Genomic DNA, 22,523 nt, shown 5'->3' on the forward strand with positions numbered 1-22,523 from the left:
CTGAGCAAATTCCACCTCATCAGAGACCTTTCCTGAACAGGAAAATGGGGAGAAAATACAAAACAGCAGCAAGGATTGATGTCAGAGCTTAAATAAACACAATCCCCGAGTCACAGGTATGGGATTGCAGCTGGAGACAAAAGTTTGGGATAAAGAACACAAGGTAGAGGTAGGGGGAGTTACACAACCCACAGAGCAAAGAAACAAGGTGCTAAATCCTCCCAGTTTTAGTGCAGAGCTGGTGCCCACAGAGCTGCAGCCTGCAGGAAGGTGAGCAGCAAATCTGGAAACCAAAATCTGGGTGAGGAGGTGGCAAAGCTGCAGAAAGGCTCCACGTGGTTGTAAATGCAGAGAGAACTTCCCTCCCTCCCTTCAAAGCTCTGAATTATTAACAGGGTTGTGTTTCTAATTGAAATGTGGTGCTGGAAATGAAGATGATTCCAGAGCTTTGAAGTTCCCTAATTATTGCAGTGACCCAGACTGCAACTGGACACTGTGGAAATCAGCCAGGCAGCCCACAGAATTAATTAAAGGGAAGAAAGGAAATAAAAGTGGATGCCTGGCCAGTGCCAGGAGAATATCCATGGGGAAAAGGCTTTGGGCTGAAGGAAATTTGAGGGTTGTTTTCTTTTTTAATTCCAACCTTAAGCTCAGCTTTGTTCCATTTCTTATGTGTGGTCAGTCCCTGTTATCAAATCTCTTTTGGCAGAGAAAAATGTGAATTCTGGGGTGTTGGAACAAACTTAAGTCAGGAGGAGGGAGCAGCTGCCCTGCAGGAATCCTGGTCAGGGCTCCAGAAAAGGCTCCTGCCTTCCAAACAGGATTTTATGGGATTTGGAGAACAGAGGGATGTGCTTTAAAGAAAGAAGAAATCTAAAACATCTTTGGAGGTTGAGATGGGAGAAGGAATTCCATGTTAATGGTGCTGATTGTGCTGCTAATAAGAGAAAGGAAAGAGGAGCAGGAAAACCATCCCTGGTGTGAGATGTGAATTCCCTGCTGCTCTGAAACAATCCCTATTTTCTGAGCCCTCTGGAAATGTTTTACTGCTCCTTCCAGCCCTGCCAGGCTCCCATCCACACCTCCAAGTTCTTGATTTTCAGCATTTCTCAGTAACTTTGCAGCTCTGCCAGATCCCTGCAGCTGGGATTCCTTGGAGTTTTCTGAGTGAAACTGGGAGAGCAGGAGGGGTTTGATGTTGGTCAGACACCCAGGTTGGTCCCTGAGAACCCAAAACCCTTTTCTGCCTTTGGCCCTGCCTGAATTTTGGCTCTGGATTTTCACTGTGGTTATTCCCAGCTCCCTGAGATACCAACACTGCTGTGAAGTGTTCCGTGAAAAACTTGTCTGGGAGAAAAAAATTAAATCCATCATTAATGTATCCTGCAAACCAGCCAATTAAAAATTGATTTATCCTGCCAGTTACTCAGAGGAGACTTGTGGAGTTTTTTGGGGCAGCATTTTCACCTGCTGTGTTCCAACACCCCCTGCTTGGCTCTCCAGGAGATCCCAGAATTCCAGAATGGTTTGGGTTGGAAGGGATTTTAATTCCATCCCATCCCACCCCTTCCACCATCCCTGGGACACTTTTAGGGATCCAGGAGCAGCCACAGCTCCTCTGGGAATTCCTTCCCCAAATCCCATCTATCCCTGGATGCATCTCCTCATGTGCAGACCCATTGCAGAGGATAAAGCTTTTAAGGTGGAAAAAAAAAGAAATTGTTGGGTCTTTTACCCTTTTATTCCAAGATATTTGGAATGCTGGAACCTGTTTCACCCCATCCTTGCATCAGCTGGGGGAACCTGCAGCAGTTTTCTCTGTCTTTCCAGCAGGTGAGGGAAATGTCTTCTCCTGTGGCTGCTGATAAACAGGGATTAGTGTTTTCCTGCACAAAAGATCCCTGAATGGAGAGGGGATTGGATTTTATTGTAATTGATTTCCATAAAGCTCCTGTTTTCCTCAGATGAAGGAGTTTCTTTACAAGACAATAAACTGCAGGAACTGATAATGAGCTGCTTGCTGGAGCTGAAAAGGAGCAGGTTATTTTATGCTGCTTTCCTCATTCCTCTGTCTCTATTGAAGAAATAATCTGATTTTTGAGCTCCTTTGGAGGGTCTGCTCTCCCTGTGTGATGTGTGAGGTGGGAAATGAGCTCAGGACTCAGCTCTGGGGAATTTTAGTTCTAAAATGGGGACAAGCAGCAAGCTCAGGTGTGTGCAGGGGAGGCAGAGGGTGAGGGATCCCTTGCAGGGACTGAGGAGGGGATGGAGCTGCTGTGTCCTGACTCAGCTCAGATCCTCTCCCAGGAGCAGCCCCCAGCACCAAGGAAAGCATCTCTGAACATCAGGAGAGAACAAAACGTAGGGAAGCAAAGTGTAATTACCAAAGCTGGAATTAGTCCAGGGTGGGAATTAACAATGCTGAAATTTATAAAAGGTTTAATTACCACAAGCCCACAGGGTGTGAAATTCTCCTTTCAGTTGTAGCCCAGGTCCTTCCATTCCATACTGGTGCTTTCTACAAAAACCTTATTTTGTTTTATTTGGAGTAATTTAGTGCTTTTTTTTTTTTCCTAAATACAACTCAAGAGCTTGGAAGTGTTTTGGAAAGTGGGAGTTGAAGGTTGAGCCCTCCTTGCCTTGGTGCTAAATACATTCCAGGACAGTCTGGCTTATCCAGAATGTTTAAGTAACTCCTGGAGGTGTCCAGGATGGATTTAGGGGCTGCTTGACCTGTTCCAAAGCTGCTTTTGGAGCATTCCCTCCTTCCTGCAACGTTTTGTTCCAGTGCCAGGGACTGAGGCACTGTGTAAAGTTACTCACTGAGTTAGGGGTGCTCCCACTGCTGGGGGTGAGGGAGGATCTGCATTGCTGGGATTGAGGGTGGGAGAAGTTTGGGGAACTCCCTGGGTGTATTTTAGTGCAGGAAATGGATTTTGCTCAATGCCCTGTTGGAGTTTCCAGGGGAGCAGCAGGAATGGTTGGGGATTGCTCTGTAGCCACAATTCCATTCCTTTCTCCCTCAGCTGCTGCAGGAGCCCCTGGGAGTGGCTGTGGGGCTCTGCTGGTGTGGGGGATCCAGGGAATCCATAATTCCCATTCCCATGGAAGCAGAGCCAGGTGCCTCCACCCCAGCCCAGGCTGGGCCAGGGGCCATTCTTGGCTCTGTGCTGCCACGGGTGTGTTTGGGCTCTGTGCCTCCTATGGCTCACTTCCCATTAAAGCCAGGCTTGGTGTGTTCCACCCCAGAGTGGGGAACCAGCAAGATCCAGATTTCCCCATTCCCACCTTTCCCTTCCAGACAGACACCCCCAAAACCGCGCGGCGCAGACCCCGAACATCCCTGGGGGAAAACTGCTTTTAACAAACCCCAATCCACAGAATCACCCCAAGAACATCCCCCCAAAAAAGCTGCTGAAATCCCCCTTTCCCTGCCTTTCTTTGGCCTCAGTATGCTGCTTGGAGATGACCAGCAAAAGGAAGATCATCGGGCGCCTGGTGCCGTGCCGGTGCTTCCGCGGCGAGGAGGAGATCGTCTCCGTGCTGGATTATTCCCACTGTGGCCTGCAGCAGGTGCCAAAGGAGGTTTTCAACTTTGAGAGGACCCTGGAGGAGCTTTACCTGGATGCCAACCAGATTGAGGAGCTTCCCAAGGTAATCATCCACCTCCTGCTGGGAGGTGTGCCCGGCTCTGGGCGTGCTGGAGCTCCTGGGATGGGCAGCGATGGGGAGTCCAGGGAAACTCCTTGGAATTGGGGTTGGATTGGGAGAGTAGGGATTCCTGCTGCTTCCTCCCAGCATGGCAATGGGGCAGCTTGGAGCCTGCAGCTGGGAAAGACACTTCTCCAAAAGAAACTGCTCTGGCACCAGAAATTCCTGTGCTGTCCAGTCCCTGGATCAGGAATTGCCACTGCCTTGGGATCCTCCCTCTACCTGCTTTTCAAAGCGAGCTCTGCTTCAGGATCAGCCCTTTATCCCTGGGGAATATTCCTGGGAATCTCAGTTACCTCCTTCAGGATCAGCCCTTTATCCCTGGGGGATATTCCTGGGAATCCCAATTCTCTCCTTCAGGATCAGCCCTTTATCCCTGGGGGATATTCCTGGGAATCCCAATTCTCTCCTTCAGGATCAGCCCTTTATCCCTGGGGGATATTCCTGGGAATCTCAGTTACCTCCTTCAGGTTCAGCCCTTTATCCCTGGGGGATATTCCTGGGAATCCCAATTCTCTCCTCTGTGTCAGGATCAGCCCTTTATCCCTCTGGGATAGTCCTGGGAATCCCAATTTTACAAGCAGGAGTTTCATAACTGCCCTGGGATCATCCAAGTCATCCTTCCTGTGTAAAACTCTTCTGGAATCTTCCAATCCATTCTCCTGCTGATCAATGTTTGCTATAAGAAATTAAAAGTTACTGCAACCAAAATGTTCTGGAAGCAAAAGAGGGAAAGGTGGAAAAACCAATTGCTGGCAGGTGCTGGCTCCATAATGAGTGTGAAGGGATGGGATCCAGCCCTTCATGGGATTTTTCTCCACAATAATGAAAGATGATTACCAATCTCTAATTAATCATTGCTCCATTCTCCATCAGCAAATTTCCCAATTTTTTTGCTGCACAGAGACTTTGTACAAATTCCATTTACAAAAGTACAAAATGTTTGTTTTTTTTTTTCCCCATGCCGTGGAGCTGCTTTGCTGGAATTGATGGTTCATTGCTTGAGGAGCAATGAATTCCTCCACAGAGGAATTCTGCACAGATGGTGGGGCAGGGCAACCAAAATCCTGGTTTTTCACGGAAAAATACTGTGGGGAGCTGTCCTGGAGACACAGCACACAGCTGGGTTCCAACCCCAGAAACCCCAAATGGATCCAGGAGAAAACCTGCTCAGGAAAAAAAAAACAAAAAACAAACCTGCCCTGAGCTCCCTTCTTGTCCTTCTTGTCCTTCTTCTTCTTCTTGTTTTTCTTTTCCTTGTTCTTCTCCTTCTTGTTTTTCTCCTTCTTGTTCTTCATCTCCTTCTCCTCCTCCTTCTCCTCCTTCTCCTCCTTCTCCTCCTTCTCCCTCTCCTCCTCCTTCTCCTCCTCCTAATAATAATAATAATAATAATAATAATAAATTCCCTTCTTTTCCTTCTGCTACTGAGGAATACCTGAAGTGTCTGTTTAAAGAGGAATTTTTGGGGGATATTTGGGTTGGGCTCCTTGAAATTATCAAAGTGTTTCAGACTTGGGCTCGATGGAAAACAAATATATCAGAACAAGATGCCAGAATCTGCATGGAAAACTGAGGTCCAAATTGCCATTGGGATGAAGGTGATCATTTAAATTCAGAGTAAATCGAGTTTAACATAATCCTGGCCATGTGGAAGAGGAGATTAATGGCAGTGTTAACAGCACTCATCAGTTTTTGTCTTAAGCCTTTATTAATTGTTACCAGGAATTCAACAGCTGAAATAATTCCTTTATCAAATTTTCTGCTCGAGGTGTTTCTGCTGCAGAGCTCAAGGCTTTTTTTTTTTTTTTAATCACTGAATTAATATTTCAGCACATAAAGTGCCTTCTTTTCTTCCCATGAAACTGGCACTGTATTACTTAACATGAACTTTCATGTTATACATTCAGTTCTGCCATTCTCTCCTCCCTCTGTAAATGTGATTTCAAAGAATTTCTTCCAGAGGAGATTTTTGGTCATTTTCTGTTCTTTGCCAAATATTCTGTGCCCCTGATATTACAAAATTCTTTTGAATCAAAACTTTTGATCGTGTTTTATTATTTAATGAGGAAACAACTCAGTTAAGCCCAGCTCTACTTTCATGTGATGCTCCAGAACAGAACCCAATAAATTATTTTATATTTAACTGATGCCTTAAACTCATTCTGCCTGGTTTTATTTTAATTTTTACTTTCCATTTTAGATACCACAGTGATGATTCTTTTCCTGCTGATTTTTCTTTCTTCATTTCTTGTATTTCTCTGTTTTTTTAAGGATTTACAAGATGGTTTTATATTCCTTACTCTCTTTTTTTTTGGCTAAATCCAGCCAAGTCTTTTTATTCTCTTTGCCTTTGACTTCATTCCCCTGCTGCAAAAAATCCTTTATTAGTATGAGTCAAGTGAATTGATGACTAATAAAGGGAAAATTGATCTGGATGAGAGTGGAGTCATTGGAATCAGCATCCAGAAAAACATGAGTGGGATGGAATTCTCCCCAGAGGTGCAGAATAAAACCCTGATTTTATAACTCAGAGCTCAGTAGCATCACTTGGATTTGGTCTGAGAGAAATTAAAGTTGTACATGGGCAGAGGGAATGATGATTCCCACAAAATCCTGATGGCCAGGGGGCTCTGGAAACTGGGAAAAAATATCTGTGAAGCCTCCAGTGGGTGAAAAAAAAGAAATTTTGGGACCTGATTCCCACATTCCACATGTCATGTTCCTTCTGGTGCAACAGCACTTCATAAAATCATTCCAGGGAGAAGATTTTTAACTGGGATTAAACTTCCAAAAGCACTTCCAAAGCCTTGGGTGTGTCCAGGTGGGGACAGAACTCTGAGTTCTGAGCCCTCCTCAGCTCCCAAAGGAATTCCTGGTGAAATCTGGGAATCCACCTCTATAAAACTGGGATTTGGTGGAAAAAATTAGAATTGAGTCCTGAATTTTGGGCAGGGATTTCAAGAAAGTACCCTCTGGATAATGCCAAAGCTTTTTGGACCTTGGGGATAATTATTTAATCTGAATGCTGTCACAGTATTTTAAAATTTCATTCATTAAATATTTTAATTTAGCGCGAGGCACGAAAATTTGGGGAGTTTTATGACAAATATGAAATATATTAAAAAAATATGAATTCTATGTGGAAATATCAAAATCACAAGGCACTGATGGCAATGAATTTGCAAATTTTGGCTGCTTTTAACCATTCCTGCCACTCATTCCTGCCTCATTTTGGGAACCTTCCCAAAAAACCCGCTGGGAGTGTTTTCTGCTGTTCGTACCACCCCAAATGGAATTTTTTTTTTTTTAAATTTCTATTTTTTTTCCATGCAATCCTTGGAACAGCAACTGTTCAGCTGCCAGGCTCTGAGGAAGTTGAGCATTCCTGACAATGACCTGTCCAGCCTGCCCACCTCCATCGCCAGCCTGGTCAACCTCCGCGAGCTGGACATCAGCAAGAACGGTGAGACCCCAAATCCCAAAAAAAAAAACAGCCCAGGATCACCAAAAAACAAAAAAATGGGAGCTGGGGTGAAGGATTCACTCCTGGGGGTGAAGAAATTCCTGTTCCGTGTCGGGTTTCCCATCAGGGGATGATCCATGGAAATCCAGCTCTGGTTTTTCTTTTAAAAATCAAAAATCCAGCTCTGGTTTTTCTTTAAAAATCAAAAATCCAGCTCTAAATTTTCCTTTAAAAATGAAAAATCCAGCTCTGGTTTTTCTTTTAAAAATCAAAAATCCAGCTCCAAATTTTCCTTTAAAAATCAACAATCTAGCTCAAATTTTTCCTTTAAAAATCAACAATTCAGGTCCAATTTTTCCTTTGAAAATCTACAATCCAGGTCCAATTTTTCCTATAAAAATCAACAATCCAGGTCCAATTTTTCCTTTGAAAATCAAAAGTCTAGCTCAAATTTTTCCTTTAAAAATCAAAAATCCAGCACCAATTTTTCCTTTTAAAATTGGAAATCCAATTCTGGTTTTTCCATTAAAAATCAAAAATCCACCTCCAATTTTTCCTTTAAAAATCAACAATCCAGCTCTCATTTTTTCCTTTTACAATCAAAAGTCCACCTCCAATTTTTCCTTTAAAAATAAAAAATCCAGCACCAATTTTTCCTTTAAAAATCTAAAATCCACCTCCAATTTTTCCTTTAAAAATCAAACATCCAGCTCTGTTTTTCTCCTCTAAAAATCTGAAATCCAGCTCTGTTTTATCCTCAAAAATCAAATTTTTCTTTAGCATCCTGTGCTCTGGGGGATTCTGCCCAGTTGGGAATAGGAATGTGCAGCCAATTTTCCTTGAATTTAGGAAAATTCCACTTCCAAAGTGGTTTAGGGCTCGCTGGGCTCTTTTGTGTGGAATTTAAATTCCCAGGATTTATCCAGACTGGTTTGCTGCTGTGCACTCCCAATTCTGCATTTTCATATTGATGGGCCAAAAATCCTTTGCTGTCTGAGCTCCAGGGTCTTTGTTTTTTAAAAAAAATGAGTTTTAGGAACTCCTGGGAATGTTTGGGAATTTCCTGTCAGTGGGGACCTGGAGATTCTGAGGATCCTGTGAGAGAAGAGCAGTTTGGGGAGGGGTGAAGGCACAAATCTCAGCACAATTCTTGTCACTGCTAATTCTAGGATATTATATAAATCCAGGTTTGCAGAAGAGTTAGAATTTTGTATTTTGGTGTGTTTATTTCAGCATCACCTTTTGGATGCTGATTCCAAACTGTGTTTCCTTCCTGCTTGAGCTGAAGATCCCCAGGGAGAATTTATGAACAAACCAGGCTGAAGAGATTTTGTGTAGATAAAATCTCTCTCTACCTAATAAACATTTTTTGTGTGTCTGATATTGTTTCTGTGCTTTTTTAGGAATCCAAGATTTCCCAGAAAACATTAAGTGTTGTAAGTGTTTAACCATCATCGAAGCCAGCGTCAACCCCGTGTCCAAGTGAGTACCAACACCTCGTTTAATTAATTAATTAAATTTAATTAATGAATTTAATGAATTAACCTGAGTTTGAAACCCAGGCTGGGTTTACCTGAGCTCTGTCAGTGCCACTCAGGCTGGGCAGTCTCTAAATGAGGCTCCACCTGGACACTTTGCCACTTTATTCCTTATTCTTTTCAAAATCTTGCAAAAATAGCAACAAATAATGTGTTGGAAAGCCAGGAGTGAGAAAGTGGAGTGAAAGGGGGAAGTTTAAAAAAATAGAGAGGGAGGAAAAGGGAGGAAGAATGAGAGGAAAAGAGAAGGGAATAAAAGAAAGAAGGAGTTGAAGAGAGAAAAGTGAAAAGGAGAGAAGGGAAGAGAGAGGAGAGAAAAGAGAAAAAAAGAGAAGAGGGAAAGGAAAGGAAAGGAAAGGAAAGGAAAGGAAAGGAAAGGAAAGGAAAGGAAAGGAAAGGAAAGGAAAGGAAAGGAAAGGAAAGGAAAGGAAAGGAAAGGAAAGGAAAGGAAAGGAAAGGAAAGGAAAGGAAAGGAAAGGAAAGGAAAGGAAAGGAAAGGAAAGGAAAGGAAAGGAAAGGAAAGGAAAGGAAAGGAAAGGAAAGGAAAGGAAAGGAAAGGAAAAGGAAAGGAAAGGAAAGGAAAGGAAAGGAAAGGAAAGGGAAAGGAAAGGAAAGGAAAGGAAAGGAAAGGAAAGGAAAGGAAAGGAAAGGAAAGGAAAGGAAAGGAAAGATCTGCTAGAAGTGAGTTCTTGAGGAGAATTTGGGTAGAAGAAGTAGGTGAGAGAGAAAGTCACCTTTCTGCTTCTAAATATACATTGTTATTATCTCCATGGCAATCCGGGGGGAGCATTAAGGTTTGCTCTGTTTTTTTTAGGCTGCCAGATGGCTTCACACAACTTCTAAATTTGACCCAGCTCTATCTCAATGATGCCTTTTTGGAGTTTCTTCCAGCTAACTTTGGAAGGTAAGAATGAGTCACCACAGCTTATTCCTGTTTGAACCCAGCTCAGGGTCCAGCTCAAAGCTGGCTCCTCTTGGAAAATGGAACAAAACCCCCAAATTTTGGTTTTTCAGCCCTGTTCCACGGGGGGTGATGGGTTTGGGGTTTGGGGAAGGGGAGGACAAGCAGAGCTTGAGGAGGCTCCTCCTTGCTCAGTGCCTGGGCTGGGAGCAGCACACTGAGAAAACAGCTCAGATTGCTGCAGAATTCAAAAAGTTTAATAAAGGACAATAAGAGAGAAATAAAGCAATAAAACCCCAATGGCTGTGGGCATTCCTGCAGAGCATCCTTAACTCAGGGAACGTTTCATAACTGCATCAGCCTGTAGGACATTCCCAGACCTTCATGCATTATCCAAAATCATCCCCACAACCTGTACATTGAATTTGTTTCTGGCTCCATCCTGCCCAACACTCTCTGATCAATAAATTCCTCCCCTGCAGTTCTGCTGTTCTCACCCTGTCTCCATCCTGATAATCCAAGAATGTGCAGAATTATTTTATTTTTTTTACCATTCTCTGAGTTAGTTACACAAACAGAAGCTTTTTACATCAGCGTGTTACAGTCCAAAAAATAGATTTATCACACACTATTTCTAAGTTTTGTGAATGGCAGAAGTAAAAGAAATTATATTCATCCAGCAAAGTTTTCCAACATTATCTTAGAACACTGATTTTAATATTTGCAAAAAGTCAGGATGGAATGGGATGGAATGGAATGGAGTGCAATTTTATTTTATTTTATTTTATTTTATTTTATTTTATTTTATTTTATTTTATTTTATTTTATTTTATTTTATTTTATTTTATTTTATTTTATTTTATATTTTACTTTATTTTACTTTATTTTATTTTTTTTTTATTTTTACTTTATTTTGCTTTTTATTTAATTTATCTTTATTTATTTATTTATTTATTTTTCTTTCTTTCTCTTTTTCTCTCTTTCTCTTTCTCTCTTTCTCTCTTTCTATCTCTCTCTTTCTTTCTCTCTTTCTCTTTATTATTTCTCTATTATTTAATTAATTAATTAATTAATTAATCTATTTATTTATTTATTATACATGGGAACATCAGCTCAGCTCTCCAAACAAAATGACCCAAAAAAAAAAAAATAAATAAAAGGTGGCAAAATCCTGCTGGGAGTGACACTGGGCTGCTCAGAAATAAAAAAAAAAAAAAAAAATAAAATTAATAAAAAAATAAAGAAAGTCTGCTTTATCACATCCCCTGTATGTGGGACTGGAAAATATCAAATATCAAATATCAATTTGGGACCTTGCATTTACAAACCTTGCTCTATTTTTATTTTTTTATTATTTTCTTTTTTTTTTTAATATATATTTTATTTTTTATTTTTATTTTATTTTTTTTTTCTTCCAAACTTCCCAACTTTTCCCATGTTTGCTTTGCTGGAATCAAAAATAAATAAAATTAATTTTAAATTGCTGAAAAAACCTGATCAATGTCAGAGCTTTTCAGGAGAATTCAGATAAGGACAGAGATTACATAAATTTTTTTTTTTCTGATTTTTGTGCCACAAGAACTGGATTATTTTGCACTAAAAGTATTTCTTAAAATGAAAATAAATAATTTCAAGCTGTTCTGATGGATTCTTTGAATGCATTAATTATTTTTTCTCCTATTTCCAGACTTGTCAAATTGCGAATTTTGGAGTTGAGAGAAAATCACTTGAAAACTCTACCAAAGTAAGTGCTGGGGAATTTACATTTATTCACCTGCAATTCCCAAAAATTACAAATATTTGCATTGGCAGCAATTGGATTTATAAAAGTAATTTTAAAAAGAAGGTTTTTATTAAAAAAAATTTTAAAAAATCATGGTATAAAGAAAGATGGACAATGGTTGATCAGCTGAGTGGAACTCAAAAGCCAAAATTTGACTTTTTAACTTAAATATCTGATATTTTAATTTAAATATCTGAGGTTTTAATGTAAATATTGATATTTTAAGATAAATAAGCTAAAATTGGGAAGCACCAGATGAGCCTGGTCGGTGAGGATGTGACATTTTCCTCACCTAGGATTTATCTGAAATATTAAAAACATCCTCAAATATTTTATCCAAAATTATTTTCCCCTCATGGTCTGTCAAGAATTAAATTTTTTGGGCTTTACAGGACATTGAGTCTCTTCTGCTCAGGATTATTTAAGTGAAGTGGACAAAAAGTTCTCAAAAAAGCAAATTTTTAAAATTTTTTTAAATTTTTTTTTCATCTCTTGCACGCTGTAGAAAAGATGGATTTGAGAATGTTGATATGGATTATGATTTCTCTGGATTATTACATGGATTTGAGAATGTTAAATATTGTAAAAGAAAATAATAATTCTACAATATTTAGAAAAAATAATGTTTTAAAGGACAAATTCAGCATTTGGGCATGGAATGGAATGTGGTTTGTGCTCATTATATTTAATTTAATTTAATTTAATTTAATTTAGTTTATTTCCTGGGATGTATCCATAGGAACTGGATGCAAAATAGACTAAAATTGGAGCAGAAATAACAATTTAAAGGAATTCTGACATGGCAGGATATTCCCAGAAAAGTTTTTTTAACCTGCAGAAAATTCACATTTAGCCCAAAGATCTTCACAAAGTTCTCCCCTAAAATCCACAATTTATTTTCCCTGTGATTATTTCCCAAGATCAATTTGAAATATTTGGGAATCTCTGCTGGATGTTACAGATAATTTCAGATCTTTTACAAAAGTTTTGCTTTGTCCCATAAAAATAGAAAAATAGAAATTTTTTTTCTGGAATTTCTGTAAAATTTCAGAGCATTTGGAGATTCTGAGCAAGTTTTAATTTAAATTTTTAGTTTTAATTCTTTAATTTTTTAATTTTTAATTTTTTAATTTTTTAAAATTTTTGATTAAATTAATTTAATTTTACTCTGCTGGTGGATTCCTGGACCACAGCACATCCCCTCACTAAGGAGAATTTTATATTTTTTTTCTCTGTCCTAAACATTATTTTCTCTTCATGGTCAGCAGATCTGATGCTCCTAAACTGATTTTTTGGGATTTTAACCTGAAGAGGAATCAGGAATATTCAGGAATCTCCTCATTTTGGGGTTTTTTTGGTTGTTTTGTTTTGTTTTGTTTGGTTGGTTTTGGTTGTTGTTGTTGTTTTTTGTTTGTTTTTTGTTATTTTTTGTTTTGGGGTTTTTTTGTGGGTTTTGGGGTTTTTTTTGTTTGTTTTAGTGGGTTTTTTTGTTTTGTTTTTTTCTGGTTTTGGGGTTTTTTTTTTGTTTTGGGGGGGTTATGTGTGGTTTTTTGTGGGGTTTTTTTTGTTTGTTTTAGTGGGATTTTTTTGGTTTTTTGTTGTTGTTGTTGTGGATTTTTTTTTTCTTTTTGGGTTTTTCGGAGTTTTTTGGAGTTTTGGAGTTTTTGAGGGGTTTTGGGGTTTTTGAGGGTTTTTTTGTGGGTTTTTTCATTTTTTTAACCTGAGGAAAAAATCTGGACTCTTGTGCTGCTGCAATTTTCAAAGATCCTGGAGAGAATTCCAGGATTTCTCCCCAAAATCAAGTGGCAAACTGAAGGATTGCTGGTGACTCACTGGAGTCTGCAGGGATGAGAAAATCCCAGGATTTGCTGCTCTCACCCTCTGACTCACTGCCTCAAAAAAAATCCTGGATCCTCAGCAGATCTTCGGGATTTTTTGGCAGCAGGAATTGTTTTTCCTGCACGACCTGCAGGGAAAAATATCCAATGGATCATTTCCAAAGGAGAAAGTTCTGCTGTTGGGGGAAAAAAAAAAATCAAAATAAAATAGGATTTCTCCTGGATTTCAGCATTAATTTGCAAGTTGCAGTCCTCTGGGGAGATTCCAGATTTTTCCTGAGTTAAAAGGAAAAAAAAAATTAAAAATCATGGAGGTTCCTGAATATTCCTGATTGATCTCAAAGGTCCAAAATTCAGATTTAGTTGGATTATTTGTAATTTTTATTTATGGTTATTTCATCATTTCCTGTGTATGAGGGAATTCAACACATCAAGGTTTTTAAGCAGCATCATTAATACTGTGTGAAAAGATTTTAAAAAATAAAATTAATTAAACAAAATTCTTCCTGTTATCAATACCTGGCTGATACCTGATAATTGATATTATGTAATGTTATGTGTTCTATTCTATTCTATTTTATTCTATTCTATTCTTTATATAATATATACATATCCTATATTATATTATATTATATTATATTATATTATATTATATTATATTATATTATATTATATTATATTATATTATATTATATTATATTATATTATATTATATTATATTATATTATATTATATTATATTATATTATATTATATTATATTATATTATATTATATTATATTATATTATGTTATGTTATGTTATGTTATGTTATGTTATGTTATGTTATATTATATTATATTATATTATATTATATTATATTATATTATATTATATTATATTAATTATATATAATTCCCAAATCGCACTTTTGGAAGCCGCTTGGCAAAAATCACAGGATTTGGGGTTTTTTTTAAATGTGTTGAAGTCAGTCCTATTGTTTTGATTTAGGAAATAAAGGATTCCCCATTGTTTTCCTTTAAGAAATAAAAGATTTCCCATTGTTTTCTGTAGGAAATAAAGGATTTTCCCATTGTTTTTCTGTAGGAAAAATAATTTTTTCATTCTTTTGCTTTAGGAAGAAAATTATTTTCCCATTGTTTGGCTTTAGGGAAAAAGGGTGTTCCATTATTTTCTTTAGGAAATAAAGGAGTTCCCATTGCTTTAGGGAAAAAAGGATTTCCCATTGTTTTACTTAGGAAAAAAGGATTTCCACATTGTTTTGCTTTAGGAAATAAAAGATTTTCCCATTGTTTTGCTACAGAAAAAAAAAAAAAAAATTCCCATTGTTTTGCTTGAGGAATAAAAGGATTTTCCCATTGTTTTGCTTTAGGGGAAAAAAGGCTTTTTCTCTGTGGCCTAAACCAGAGAATTTTCCTGCTTATTTGAAGAATTTACAATAAAAATTCATGTGGGCTTTATTTCGCGCTTTCTGTGTTTATTTTCCAGTTCCTCTGTAGTTTATTTCCTTTTCCTCTGTAGTTTATTTCCTTTTCCTCTGTAGTTTATTTCCTTTTCCTGTGGAGCTTATTTCCTATTCCTGTGGAGTTTATTTCCTTTTCCTGTCGAGTTTATTTCCCATTCCTGTGGAGTTTATTTCCCATTCCTGTGGAGTTTATTTCCTGTTTTTCTGGAGTTTATTTTCTGTTTTTCTGGAGTTTATTTCCTGTTTTTCTGGAGTTTATTTCCTGTTCCTCTGTAGTTTATTTCCTGTTCCTGTGGAGTTTATTTCCTATTCCTCTGGAGTTTATTTTCCTGTTTTTTTGGATTTTATTTCCCTGTTTTAAGAAAGAAAAAGTGAAATTTACTGTCAGTAAAACCCCAGCAGTGCTCTCAGCACAGCCAAGCTGAAATGCTGAACCAGGGCTCTATTTTTCACAGATAATTTCATTATTTCAATAATAATCACTTTTACCTCTGGTACAAATTACAAAGATAAAATGGTTAATATTTTAGATCACAGCAATTAAGGCTATGCTAATATTTTTGATTAGGATCTGATTACCTCAGGAGGCCTCTGAACTGCCTCTTGCAGTTCATGGGAAATGATTTAATTATTTTTATCTTTTTTTTTTTTTGCACTCCCCAAACCCAGGTAGAGTTTGGTCTATGAGGGCTTGAGGAGAAATTCTGCACTGGGCATAAAACCCTGTTCATGGAAACAAAGGCAAAATTTGATTTATTAACTTTCAACTTGAGAACCTCAGAGCAGGGGACCTGGCTTGAGAGTCCAAACACTTTCTAGTGGTTTATTAAAAAAAACACAACAAAGGCATAAATCTCCCTCAAAAAAAAAAAAAAAATTTTTTTTTGTATTTCATTTAAATCACTTATTGATATTACATGGGGCATTTTCCCTGAGCAAACATGCCAAAATGTACTGAGATTTTATTTATTTTGACATAAAAATAACTGCTGGTGGCTTTTGAGTTCAACAACCTCAATGTCTCAAGAATGCAATATGTGATGCAATTTTTTTTTTTTTTTTTTGCCACCACAGTATCAATGCAGGTTTATTTTTATCCCACCAAAATCTGTCGTTTTGGGGAGTTCAAATCTCATTTTAGGTTTTCCTGGTCTGTTCCAGGTCAATGCACAAACTGACTCAGCTGGAGAGGCTCGACCTGGGCAATAATGAGTTCTCTGAGCTGGTAAGAAAAGCTCCAGTTTTTCATGGGATAACCTTTGGGGTTTGGATGCTCTGGCCATGGGGAATTCCACTTTCATGGAAAGGTTTTCTGGGATCATGGCTTTGGGCAAGGGGCACAATTCCCTCCAACCCCATCCAGTCTGGATTCTAATTCCAGCAGAGTTTCCTGCAATTCCAGGAGTTCCTGTCCCTAACTCATCCCCAAAATCAGAATTAATTTCCCTGAGATTGAAATCTTTGGGGAATTCTGTCTGTTGCCAGCACAGGAGGAACATGGATCAGGGATTACAATCCTACAAGGGAATATTTCCTGTAGCTTTAGTTAAAACTGAGATAATTCCACTTCAAACAAACCCTGAAATGTCACCTGGTGCTAAAAAGCTGTAGCAAAGTCTCTACATCTGTTTTATGGAGCAACTCCCACCCTCTTCCAGGCTGCTCATTTATTCCAGGCAGGAGAAAAGAGAGGATTGAGCTCTGATTTCTAATTAAAATCTTCAGCGTGGATAAACAGAGAGAAATTTTCGCAAGCGCCCCTCGGAATTTTAATTGCAGGAATTAAATCCTTCCCAAATTCAGGGTGTCTCTTCTGGGGGGGTTGGCTTGGATTTGTGGTGTTTGGAAAGAATTGGACAATTTTCCATAAATTCCCACGGCAGCCAGGGCCAGAATTCCCAAATTCACTCATTTTTCAGGCAAAATGCAGGAACTGGAATCAGATGGGCAAAGAGGAAAAGTGGTGCTGGTTTAACTCACACCTGGAAAAATGGGATTTAAAGGTTGTGTTTTCATGGATTCTGGAAACCTGGCTTGGGTTTCCATAGAAATTTGTTTTTTTAGTAGAGGAATTCTGGAAACCTGGCTTGGGTTTCCATAGAAATTTGGTTTTTGTTAGAGGAAGGTGGGTTGGTGTCATGGGGGAGCCTCATTTCTCTTCTATCCTGGGACTGTTGGTTTTGGGTTTTTTGTTTTGTTTTGTTTTGTTGGGTTGTTTGGTTTTCGGGGTTTTTTTGTTTGTTTTTGTTTTAGAGGTTTTTTTAGGGGTGGAATTAAATGTAGAAGAGATGGCATTTTTTGTTCAGACTTAGTTGTTTATTAATTTTTATTGATGTTACAGTGAGTTTGACAGTACTTTTAGCCAGCAAACTAAAATTTGAATTTTTTTCCCCCAACAAGGTTTTTTAAGGATAAATGGTTCAATTAAGAATGGACACTTGAATTATTTTTACTTTTAACTTAATGACCAATCCCTCATGACCCAGAATGTGGAATTTTTTATTTAATTACAGAAATACCACTTAGACTTATGAAGAACAAGGTGAAAAAGAAACATTTTTAAAAGCTTTTCTTAAAACTTTTATCTTGGTTTTTTATATACTCCAACATTCTAAGACTTTAAATTCTAAATTTTCTACTATGTGAGGACATTTGGACAATTCCTTCAATAAAAGACTTGAAGGTTTGGTCAGACTGAATTGGTCAGGGAGCTGGACTGGGTCAGTGTGAAACATTTCCAGCTGGTCCTATTCCTATTCCTGTTCCTATTCCTATTCCTGTTCCTATTCCTATTCCTGTTCCTATTCCTATTCCTATTCCTATTCCTATTCCTATTCCTGTTCCTATTCCTATTCCTATTCCTGTTCCTGTTCCTATTCCTATTCTATTCTGTTCTATTATATTTTATTCTATTCCTATTCCTGTTCCTATTCCTATTCCTATTCCTATTCCTATTCCTATTCCTATTCCTATTCCTATTCCTATTCCTATTCCTATTCCTATTCTGTTCTATTATATTTTTTCTATTCCTATTCCTGTTCCTATTCCTTTTCTGTCCTATTCTTATTCCTATCCCTATTCCAGTTCCTATTCTTATTCCCATCCCTAACCCTATTCTATTCCTATTCCTATTCCTATTCCTATTCCTATTCCTATTCCTATTCCTATTCCTATTCCTATTCCTATTCCTATTCCTATTCCTATTCCTATTCCTATTCCTATTCCTATTCCTATTCCTATTCCTTCCTATTCCTATTCCCATTCCCATTCCCATTCCCATTCCCATTCCATTCTACTCTATTCCAGTTGAAGCAATTTATGTGGAAAATGAGAATATTCCCCAAACAGGCCCAAACCAAAGCATTTCTAGCAGACACAAATAAGATTTTAATGACACTTGAATACCAACCCACCCACAAAAATCTCCTCTGGATCATGGTGGAATATTCCACAATAATGGGAAATTCTAATCCAAGGAATTCCCCATCAAAGTGTGCTCTGTGCAGCCCAGGAACAGGCCTTGAAGAAAGGTGTCTGTTAATGAGAGGGATTGAAGAGCAAATTAAAGTTGAGAGGGGAAATTATGATTATCCATAATGACCTCAGCCCCTGAACACTCCAGAGGGATAAAGAAACATTAATCAGCGCAGGAACAAATAGTATCAAACGACCATTAATCAATTGAGCCTGGAAATGAGAAGTGGTTTTAATCACTGGAGGACAGCAGAATTTCAGTGGAATTAACAGAGGCAAAATAAATCATCTTTAAAATGCTCACCACTGGTTTTTAATGGGATACCATTATGTGGAGATGTGGAAAGCAAGGAATGGGTTCTGTTCATCAGCTTTGTTCTTACCTGATGAGGCATCAGGGGCTTCTCCCACATTCTCTGGGCAAATGGAAAATCAGATTTTTTTCTGGGAATGGCAACATTCCAAACCAGACCACGTGGGATAACTCGAGGTCTCTCTTGGGGTCTGCAGGTCCATTTGTTTCTGCCTGTGCTGGAATAATTCCAGGGCACTTGTACTGCTGGACCCTGACTTGGAATGGAATATTTTATGGAATATTTCCTGGAATGTTTCATGGAATATTTCATACCAGGTTCTGGCAGGCTTTGAAAAAAACCTCAACAATTTGAGAGGGCGAAGGCAAATCCCAAATGTTTGGTGTGGAAAGGGTTTTATGGGAGAGGAAAACACTGCTGGGGAAATCTGGGAATATTTGTGACCTGGATTTGTAATTCTGGAATTTGACAGCTGGAGGGAGCGAGGAGTGATTTGGGGAATTGCCTTTTTTAGCTCCTCTCACTGATCCCCTGAAGGGTTGAAGAGAATAAAACAGATGGAAGTTGGATTTTGCAATTCCAGGTTTTATCAGTGCCCCTTCTCTCCTGTGCATTCTGACTCCTGGCTGTGCCAGCTGCAGATATCAAATCTCCCAGGGATGTGTCCTTTGGGCTCATTTCTTTTGCAAAAGGTTCTCAAATTCTCACAAATTCTGATAAGGAGCATCAGTGGTTAAATAACACAAAGGGAATGTTCTCCTCTTGTCCTTAAACACCAGGTGGGGTTATGAAAAAACACAGGGAAGTGAAGAGAGAAGCTGTATTTTTTAAAGAAAATGTTGATTTTTATTTAACTAAATACACACTGCTTTATTTAGCTGCCCACAATTGTATTTATTCTTTTTCTCAGCCCGAGGTTCTTGAACAAATCCAGAACCTAAAGGAGTTGTGGATGGACAATAATTCCTTGCAAGTGCTACCTGGGGTATGGACATTTATTTTATGGAATTACTGGGTGATTTGGTGACCTGCACCTACATTTCCTTGGGTGGGTGCAGAGAGTCAATAATTAATTATTGATTATAAAATTTATGGGATGTTTCAACAACAGAAAAGCTCCACCTGCCTGGTGGGAGGTGGGAATTGGGAACATCCCTTGGATCTGGGTCCAGATGGAGGAATACCTCAGCTGCATGCCCAGGAATGCCAAATCCCAGCAGATTTGATTAATCTGAAGCACATTAATTAACATGGGGGGAAGGTTCATTTTACCCAACCCGGGGAGAACAACACCCCAAAGGGTGCAGAGAGAACTCCAGATCTGGATTTGTGTGTTTGTCTCTAATTAACACTCTAATTAACAGCTCTATCTGCTCAAGTAACTCTGTCTCACGTGCTATTAAGTCTATAGGGAAGTTAAAACAGCTCGTGTACCTGGATGTGTCCAAAAACAGGATCGAGACCGTGGACCTGGACATCTCTGGCTGTGAGGGGCTGGAGGATCTCCTCCTCTCCTCCAACATGCTGCAGCAGCTGCCAGACTCCATAGGTGAGCAAACAGCAGGGATTCCTCTCCATTTCAAACCTTTTTTTAATATTTTTTAATTTTATTTTATTTATTTTGGGAAATTATTTAATTTTTTTTAACATTTTATAATCATGGAACAAGGCTTGCCATTCAATCCCAAAGGAGGCAGGAAATGGTGTCTGCACATTCCCATTCTGTAAATTCAGGAGCAGAATTCCTTGCTGGGAAGGAATTGACCCACCTGGTTTGCTGTTTTAATTAAAAAAAAAAAAAAAAAAAAAAAAAAGAAGGACAGAAATTAATTTGGTTTAAATGTAAAAATCAGTCTGAGAGCAATGGTGGGGTTGCTGCTCATTCACAGTGGAAAAGGGAAATAAAAAGGAAATAATTCAAACTATGAATTTTCTTTTTATTTTGACTGCTTTATCTGCCTGGAATTCCTGAGTTATTTGGGATCTGTGGAAGTTCTGGGAGCTGAGTGACTGTGGGGACATCCCTGTGTCCACTGGGACATTTCTTTTCTGTCTTGAGCCCTTAAATTTGCTTTTCCCTTTCCCTTTGAACATGGAGCTGTAAAATTCCTCAATTTTAAATAAATTTACTCAGATTCCAACGTGGATTGCTAATTAATGCTGCTAATTATTGACACTCTTCTCCTCCTATTTTCCATCTTCTACATCTCCCCAGCAATCCCAGGATTTTTATTCTATGATTTTTCTGCCCACATTGCTTTTTAGAGGGCATTTAGCAGGAATAAATCCCTTTGGAATGATGCTCCCTAAAATCCAGAGCAGGGTTACAAATCCCTGTTTCTGGGATTCCAGGAAATCTCCAGGGGAGCTGTTTATCCCTAATTTCTTCCTGCAGGATTGTTGAAGAGACTGACAACTCTGAAAGTGGACGACAACCAGCTGACAATCCTGCCCAATGCCATTGGAAAGTGAGTCCAAGTTGCACCATTTTTAATTAAAATACCTTTCCCCCTCTGCTTGTGGGTTTTCAAATATAAAATCAAACAAATATATTGAATTATGAAATGATTTCCAACCCCCAGGTTGTGCCATTTAAATTTGGAGCAGCACTTGTAAACCTGGGGATTTTTCAGTGCAAGGGGGAAGAAGGTAAAATATATCCAATTTTCCAAGAGGTGTGAATCAATTTGGATGAGCAGAGCAGCAAAAGTAGAGGAATTTGGGGGAAATCCATCTGTTCCCATGGCAACAACCAGGGAAGGATCTGGCTGTGGCCTCACAGGGATGGAGAGTTCCTAAAATATGACAGAAACCTCAGTAGGAAAGTGCAGTGGTTTTGGTTTATTAATTTGAAAATTTTTTTGTTGTGAGATAGGATTAGGTGAAAGGCAATGTAGCCCTAACTTTAAATGGTACAAAGAGTAGAAACTATAAGAAAAAATTAAGACTATTGCTTTTTCTCTCACACACTTTTTTTTTGCACTGAAAACATACAGAAAAAAAATTTAGCCAGTTTACTATTTTTAAAATAGCCTTCCACTAATTCCCTTGGAAGAGGAGACTTTTTTGCTTCTGTTTATGGAGGGTTTTTTACAATAAACAGTTTTCTTGTGGCTTTGATGTTACACTGATCAGCTGCTTGGCAGAATGAAATTTTGATTAATGTGTAAAAATCTAACAGTTTTTCTCATCATTATTATTGAGAATCATATTAATTTATGAGGTGTAAGCCCTGTTTCAATAAGAATTTAGCTGTTGTGATGCCATTTGGGAAAAATAATCCATATTTGTGACCTATTCCAGCCACTGAAATCCCAGGCTGGCCCATCCTTGGTTTAGATTTATGGGATTTTCATGGAGAGCATCAAAAGATGGGAATCACTGAAAGACAAATCTTTGCTCCCCAAATCTCTGTGGAGCAGCAAATTCCCATCCAAGAGGAAACTCAGGAGGCTCCAAGATCTGCAATAAAATGGATTTAAATCCAACCTCAGCAATTTTGGGAGTCAGGTTCTAAAACCTTTCAAAATGTTTTTGATTTATTGGATTGCTCCAGTTGAAGGGAAATCCCCTTTTTAACCCAATATCTGTTCAGTGTTTTTCATGGAGCTTTAATCCCATTCCAAAGGCACAGCCCCTGCTCTGAAGTGGAATTGCAGAGCAGCTGGGATCACCTGGGATCCTTTGTGCTTTTGCAGTGGAAAATTCCCTCTCCTCTAACGAGGGCAGAGTCTCCCCCACCACAATGAACTCAGCTCTGACTCAGCCCTTTGGATGGACTCCTGCTGGGTTTCTTTATCCAAAATTCCAGTGGTGGAACCCCCCACCAGAGCCTGTTATTGTCACCCAGGGACTGGCAGTGTGGAGGAGGGAGCATTCCATCTCTTCCATGCTGACTCCATGCTCTGCTGGAGACTTCCACCCCCATTTTTGGGATTTCTGTCCAATCTCAGCGTGCACAATAGGCCTGGCTTAGTCAAACATTCCCCACAAAATCAGGGATCATTCATTCTCCAATGCAGCCACAGGCTGGAGAC

General features: G+C 38.7%; 1 protein-coding gene across 6 annotated transcripts in view; it reads left to right on the forward strand.

The window, feature by feature from the left end:
• Positions 1 to 22,523, forward strand: part of LRRC7 (leucine rich repeat containing 7) — a 91,036-nt gene that overhangs the window by 36,837 nt on the left and 31,676 nt on the right. For 5 of the 6 annotated variants that reach the window (XM_079314337.1, XM_079314341.1, XM_079314339.1 and 2 more), the window contains exons 2-10: positions 3,452 to 3,654; positions 7,057 to 7,174; positions 8,578 to 8,656; positions 9,527 to 9,616; positions 11,301 to 11,357; positions 15,860 to 15,923; positions 19,397 to 19,471; positions 19,891 to 20,035; positions 20,882 to 20,954. In XM_079314337.1, coding sequence (XP_079170463.1) covers positions 3,452 to 3,654; positions 7,057 to 7,174; positions 8,578 to 8,656; positions 9,527 to 9,616; positions 11,301 to 11,357; positions 15,860 to 15,923; positions 19,397 to 19,471; positions 19,891 to 20,035; positions 20,882 to 20,954 — 904 coding nt within the window. Of the gene's footprint in view, positions 1 to 254; positions 271 to 3,451; positions 3,655 to 7,056; positions 7,175 to 8,577; positions 8,657 to 9,526; positions 9,617 to 11,300; positions 11,358 to 15,859; positions 15,924 to 19,396; positions 19,472 to 19,890; positions 20,036 to 20,881; positions 20,955 to 22,523 lie in introns of those variants that run through there. The other variant, XM_079314340.1, reaches the window with a different exon arrangement.

This window comes from Erithacus rubecula (genome assembly GCF_903797595.1).
Source record: "Erithacus rubecula genome assembly, chromosome: 10".
Taxonomy (NCBI): domain Eukaryota; kingdom Metazoa; phylum Chordata; class Aves; order Passeriformes; family Muscicapidae; genus Erithacus; species Erithacus rubecula.